Genomic DNA, 7,344 nt, shown 5'->3' on the forward strand with positions numbered 1-7,344 from the left:
CCAATTGAAAAACATAAAAACATTATTTCGGTGTAATTGCGCCCCTTAACCACAAGTTTTTGGCAGAAAACCATGAGCATAAGTCTCAGAGCTTTGATGAGCGTAAATGAGTTAAACTGCCATTATAACCGCTGAAATGCAATGAAAAGGATCTTGGGCAGTTATATAGAACATTGCAGACTCCCATAAAAGACTTGTGTCAACTCAACAAACTCAACCAAGTTCTTCTTGCGTTCGAGCTCAATAGGCATTGTAAATATATATTTTTTGTCTACTGTTATAAAATAAATGTCGTCAGGAATTATTGACCGATTCAAGGATGTAATTACCGTATTTTTCGGACTATAAGTCGCTCCGGAGTATAAGTCGCACCGGCCGAAAATGCATAACAAAGAAGGAAAAAAACATATATAAGTCACACTGGAGTATAAGTCGCATTTTTGGGGGAAATTTATTTGATAAAATCCAACACCAAGAATAGACATTTGAAAGGCAATTTAAAATAAATAAAGAATAGTGAACAACAGGCTGAATAAGTGTACGTTATATGAGGCATAAATAACCAACTGGTATGTTAACGTAACATATTATGGTAAGAGTCATTCAAATAACTATAACATATAGAACATGCTATACGTTTACCAAACAATCTGTCACTCCTAATCGCTAAATCCCATGAAATCTTATACGTCTAGTCTCTTACGTGAATGAGATAAATAATATTGTTTGATATTTTACGCTAATGTGTTAATAATTTCACACATAAGTCGCTCCTGAGTGAGTATAAGTCGCACACCCGGCCAAACTATGAAAAAAACTGCGACTTATAGTCCGAAAAATACGGTACCCAACCTCAAATATTCCACTCTGTGACTGATTTTGTTGAAATATTGCATATTTTGCTTTTTTTGAATGTTATTTTTGACAAAAAAAAAAGCCATAACATATAAGAAATAATACAAATCTTCATATGAATAGAAAGATCTGAAGTTGTTAAAAGATTTCAAGCGTTGAAAGTAAAACATATATGTATTACCGTATTTTTCGGACTATAAGTAGCAGTTTTTTTCATAGTTTGGCTGGGGGTGCGACTTATACTCAGGAGCGACTTATGTGTGAAATTATTAACACATTAGCGTAAAATATCTAATAATATTATTTATCTCATTCACGTAAGAGACTAGACGTATAAGATTTCATGGGATTTAGCCATTAGGAGTGACAGATTGTTTGGTAAACGTATAGCATGTTCTATATGTTATAGTTATTTGAATGACTCTTACCATAATATGTTACGTTAACATACCAGTTGGTTATTTATGCCTCATATAACGTACACTTATTCAGCCTGTTGTTCACTATTCTTTATTTATTTTAAATTGCCTTTCAAATGTCTATTCATGGTGTTGGCTTTTATCAAATACATTTCCCCAACAAAATGCAACTTATACTCCAATGCGACTTATATATGTTTTTTTCCTTCTTTATTATGACTTTTCGGCCGGTGCGACCTATACTCCGGTGCGACTTATACTAAAAAAAATACGGTAGTTTATTGCTGTCTTATGAGCGGGACACTTTTAGAGCCCAGGATTAAGAGTGTATAGTCGATCTAAAGCTTGCGCAAGTGGTGAACGAATCATCGAAGCAACAAAACATAAATTGAAGTCGAAGTGAGGGAGGTTCAAGTTTTTCCTCATGCTTGGTGCTGATAAGCTAGCTGCGCCATTGGAAAATCACTTTTGCACAATAAGATTTTGGATTAAAGTGAGCACCGAGGTTGTTGAATAATAAGAATCGTTGACTTAAACAAGTTGAAAAACTTATTGGGGTGTTACCATTTAGTGGTCAATTGTACGGGATATGTACTGTACTGTGCAATCTACTAATAAAAGTTTCAATCAATAAAAAAAAAGCAGTGATTCTTACTCTGTTTTTGGTGTTCCAGGTGGGCTGTAAGACCAGCCTGGCGTTCCTCAACTACGCCATCATGGCCAACTTCTTCTGGCTCCTGGTGGAGGCGCTCTACCTGCACATGCTGCTGCTGGTCATCCACTCGTGCTCCGCTCGCCTCCCAATCTACATGCTCATTGGCTGGGGTAGGAAGCACTTTTTCTGACCTGCACTTGAATGCAACATGGAGTTATTGTGTTGGCGTAAGATGGACTCCTCTATTGCTGAGAGTGTACTGCTGCTCCTGACGCCGTGCCAAAACACGTCAGTGTGAACCAAAGCTGGCGTTAGTCAGGGTGCCCGAGTGTTTGCACTCAGCCGCTTAGTGTGTAAACGGTCTGCTCTGTCCGCCATCCATCATTAATACGAGCGAGTGATGCTGCCTGCCTGGCATCTTGCAAGTCTGGCAGTGTAAACACTCTTTATCTCCTTCAGGAATCCCGTGTGTGTTCACGGTGGCGTGGATCTTATGCCGGATACACCTGGATGACACCTGGTGAGTCCTTATAGCGCTCTGTTATGGCTTTTTTAATGTTGTGTGAGAAAAATCTATCCGCATTTGAGAAAAAAATGCGCTTTTAATGACTTTTCCAAAAAGGCTTTGCGACACATCTTGAAATAAAGCTCTGCAAACGACTCGTCAGTCCGCTATAGACCAACAGTACCACTTTGTACCACTGGGTGCGACAGAGAGCAAGACTAAAGTCCAATAAATCAGTTTTTTTTTTGATTGATTGTTTGAGATTTTTATTAGTAGGTTGCACAGTGCAGTACATATTCCGTACAATTGACCACTAAATGGTAACACCCCAATAAGTTTTTCCACTTGTTTAAGTCGGGGTCCACTTAAATTGATTCATGATACAGATATATACTATCATCATAATACAGTCATCACACAAGATAATCATCAGAGTATATACACTGAATTATTTACATTATTTACAATCCGGGGTGTGGAGGGGAGGGGGGTTAGGTTTGGTTGTTATCATCAGTCATCAACAATTGAGAACAGAGAAATGGATATTAAAACAGTGTAGGTCTGACTTGGTAGGATATGTACAGCAAGTAGTGGACATAGAGAGAGAGAGAGAGAGAGATCAGAAAGCATAAGAAAAAGTATCTACATTTGATTGATTACATTTGATTATTAACAATCCGGGGAGGGTGTTAGTTTAGGGTTGTAGCTGCCCAGAGGTGTTCTTTTATTGCGGTTTTGAAGGAGGATAGAGATGCCCTTTCTTTTATACCTGTTGGGAGCGAATTCCACATTGATGTGGCATAGAAAGAGAATGAGTTAAGATCTTTGTTAGATCGGGTACTTTTTTCCACTACAGTGTGTCCCGGACCGCACTCACATATTAACACTGAATTGGTCATCTTACTCTTGATTTTAATTGTATTCAATAATTATATCTAACTTATTTACAGTTTAACAGGATTTTGTCAAATGATATGAAAGCGTGTGTTAATCACAACAATGATTATCAAGACTTAGGTCAGGCTGATTACAAAAACAAATACTAGCTAAATATACTGGATATGAAGGGACTTACATACAATTATTTAGTGGTAAAATAAATAAACTGAGTTAAAAATGTATATTTAAAATTTAAGTTGAAATGAAAATACAGCTTCACTACTTTAGTCATAATTTTTGCACTGAAGAATCTTCCGTTTGACTTTAGCTCCAGACTTCTTCTGTTTGCTTAATATTGTTATTACTGCCACAAGTGGTAGACAAGTATATTGCAGCTGACAAACATATTTTTTGCCGCCCCAACTATGGCAAAGCCGTGTATCGCGAGAGTATGGCCAAACTGTTTCAAAGTTGGCCCTTGAGATGTCATGAGTTCATCAGAGTATCGCACCCCAGAGTGCTTTCAAATGAATCTTAAATACCCGGCGGTTTCTGAACGCTACATATTGGTATGCCATCTTATGGACAATATGAGTAAATCTGATCAATGACCCTTGAAAGTACCGTATTTTTCGGACTACAAGTCACAGTTTTTTTCATAGTTTGGGCGGGCTCCAGTGCGATTTATATGTTTTTTTCCTTTTTTATTATGCATTTTCGGCAGGTGCGACTTATACTCCGGTGCGACTTATACTCCAAAAAAATACGGTAATAAGGAATAGCACAGCATTTACAAACAACACCACCAAAGTCTGCCTTGTTATGTCTTATTGTCACCTATTTTGCCCGCACTTTGGGTGAAAACATTGGATAAGTGTTGAGAGCGATACATAACAGGGTTTTTGTTGGTAAATGAGTGAGTGCTGATGAATAAACTAATGAATCTCTGGTAATGTAAATAAGGAAGTGAAGCTGTGAATAGTTAAAACATTTGCGTTGCGTTTGTGTGCTGCTGGGACAAATATGATTTATATATACTGTATATATATATATATATATATATATATATATATATATATATATATATATATATATATATATATATATATATATATATATATATATATGTGTATAAAAGAGATACAACCATCTGTGTTTTTGCTTGCAGGTGCTGGGAGAGGAACGAGAGTCCGGTCCCCAGTAGGGTGTTGGACTGGCCTATCCTGGCGTGTGTTGTCGTACGTGAGCACAACAACAATTCTTCGCCATTAGCAACTTTGTTTATTTGTGCGTCTTGATTTTTGACTCTGCCTCCAGATGAACTTCATCCTCTTCATCAGCATCATCCGCATCCTGGTTCAGAAGCTGCGCTGCACCGACGTTGGCGGCAACGAACAATCGCAGTACAAGTAGGCCATTTTGTATAGTGGCTACTCTGAGGTCTCTATGCTGAATGGTGTGTGTGCGTGTGTGTGTGTGTGTGTGTGTGTGTGTGTGTGTGTGTGTGTGTGTGTGTGTGTGTGTGTGTGTGTGTGTGTGTGTGTGTGTGTGTGTGTGTGTGTGTGTGTGTGTGTGTGTGTTTAGGCGTCTGGCAAAGTCCACTCTCCTGCTGATCCCCTTGTTTGGGATCAACTATGTGGTGTTTGTCTACCTGATGGATCCCACTGATCAAACCCTACGACAAATCAAGATCTTCTTTGAGTTGGGCCTCGGATCCTTTCAGGTGTTACCCACACGCACGCACGCACTCACACACACACACACTTTTGCTCTTTACCTGACTTGTTAGTCTTGCACCTTAAGACAAAGTAATTATTGTTAATTTGTTTTTAATGTACCTATTTTATTACTTTTATTTATCTTATGTATAATATTATTGATTATTGGATTTTTTTTTAAAAGATCATTAAAGCATGCTTCAAATTATTGTTTCAATTGTATACCTGTCTAATTGGAGGTCAATGCAAGGCATTCAAATTCAAACATAAACATTTTTTTTTCATAAAAATGAGAGCATTGCATTACTTCTATTAGTATTGTTATTTTTCAATTTTGGCTTAATAATGATAATGAAATAAATGTAATATTTTCCTGTCCAGTATTATATTTCAGAATACATAAAAATATTTAATTTTGTAATTTGACAGTGATTTTTCATAGGATTTTTTGAGATAATTATATTTTCACCACTTGATTACTGACAGTAATTATATAATTATGTACGACATATTTTAAAAGAAACTGTTATGAATATTATTTTTAGTTTAAGTCATATTTTATTTTCACTACTGGCTTAATATAATGAATGTTTTCTATACAGTATTGTGTGTTTATAATACCGAAAAATATTTTAATTATAATAAACATAATAAATACATAATTTTAAATATATATATATTGTTATGATTATTATTTTTAGTAGTGTTTCTATTACCTTTTGACTATGAGATCATTATATTATTTCTATAACTAAAATTTTACTTTCACTTTTGCCTTAATAATATGATTTTTTTCCCTCTGTACAGTATTATGTTTTATAATACAGAAAAATATATTTTTTAATATAATTAGTAGTGATTTTTCCCTTGGAGATAATATTACTAATAATACCTTACTTATTCTAATTATATAATAATATAATACATATCTTAAACAATACATTATTATAAATGTTATTATTTTTCTATTACTTTATCACCATGAGATAATTATATTATTACTATAAGTAATATTTTATTTTCCCATTTGGCTTGACAATAAAGTTTTTTTTTCTGTCAGCACTATATTTGTATACTGCCGAAAACTATTTTTCAAATGTTGTGATAGTGGTGATTTTCTTTTCTTTTTTTTTAATCCTCATATTATAATATTAATAGTATTAGTATTATCCTGCATTTCCCAGCATATCTTTATTCTCATCCCAATAAGGTCAAAATAAACAAATAGAAATTAAATATCACCACATTTTATTCACAATTATCCACATTTAACTCCAGCTGTGCAATTGTGTGTGTTTCAGGGTCTTATTGTGGCGGTCCTTTACTGCTTCCTCAACAGCGAGGTAAGCCTGCTGCTTCTTTATCCTTTCTGCCATCATCTTCATCTTCGGCTTCATCTGAAGGTCCAGTGTGAGCTGAGGAGGACGATGAGGAGTCTGTCCCTCAGGCGTTACGTGGGGCGGGACTACAGGCTGCACGCCGCCTCGCTCGCCCCTAATGGCGCCAATGACAACTTGGCGCCCAGAAACTGGCGAGCTCAGTCCATCCTGCAGACGGAGACGGTGTCGCTGTGAGGACTCGGCGTAAAAAGGAAAGAACTCTTTTTTTTTTTTTTTTGACTGTTATTACAAGAAATCCAGCATTTAGTGCAAATATTTAGCTTGACTTTTTATACTTTAAGCCAGGGGTGTCCAAAGTGGGGCCCACATTTAAACTTTTAACGGCCCGCCGCCCATTCTAAGAATACTATTTATTTTTAAAAAAACATAAAAAAGTGGACTAAAAGAGCAAACAGGTGAAATGTAACAAAAAGAAGTTGCAATGTCGACTCCACTAACGCAAAGCTGTCATGCAGGCTGTTTCTTTAAAGCTGTCATTGCTCAAAAAATAATAATGAATCAGAATCAATATTGTTAGGAATTATTGACCTATTTAAGCCTGCAAATCCCTTACATCAAAAATTCCACTTTGAAATATTTTAGGGGAAAACATTGTGTATTTTGTGTTTGCCATTTACAAACCCCGTTTCCATATGAGTTGGGAAATTGTGTTAGATGTAAATATAAACGGAATACAATGATTTGCAAATCCTTTTCAACCCATATTCAGTTGAATATGCTACAAAGACAACATATTTGATGTTCAAACTGATAAACTTTTTTTTTTTGTGCAAATAATCATTAACTTTAGAATTTGATGCCAGCAACACATGACAAAGAAGTTGGGAAAGGTGGCAATAAATACTGATAAAGTTGAGGAATGCTCATCAAACACTTATTTGGAACATCCCACAGGTGAACAGGCAAATTGGGA

General features: G+C 35.7%; 1 protein-coding gene across 2 annotated transcripts in view; it reads left to right on the top strand.

Moving 5' to 3' along the window:
- The window catches only part of LOC133609197 (vasoactive intestinal polypeptide receptor 2-like), a 31,825-nt gene extending 24,744 nt beyond the window's left edge, over positions 1-7,081 (top strand). For both annotated transcript variants that reach the window (XM_061964703.1, XM_061964704.1), the window contains exons 7-13: positions 1,949-2,099; positions 2,389-2,449; positions 4,482-4,551; positions 4,631-4,722; positions 4,898-5,036; positions 6,333-6,374; positions 6,435-7,081. In XM_061964703.1, the coding sequence (XP_061820687.1) occupies positions 1,949-2,099; positions 2,389-2,449; positions 4,482-4,551; positions 4,631-4,722; positions 4,898-5,036; positions 6,333-6,374; positions 6,435-6,605 (726 nt within the window). In that variant the 3' untranslated portion in view covers positions 6,606-7,081. The remainder of the gene's footprint in view (positions 1-1,948; positions 2,100-2,388; positions 2,450-4,481; positions 4,552-4,630; positions 4,723-4,897; positions 5,037-6,332; positions 6,375-6,434) is intronic.
- Positions 7,082-7,344: the final 263 nt, after the last annotated feature.

The sequence above is a fragment of the Nerophis lumbriciformis genome, linkage group LG07 (genome assembly GCF_033978685.3).
Source record: "Nerophis lumbriciformis linkage group LG07, RoL_Nlum_v2.1, whole genome shotgun sequence".
NCBI lineage: Eukaryota > Metazoa > Chordata > Actinopteri > Syngnathiformes > Syngnathidae > Nerophis > Nerophis lumbriciformis.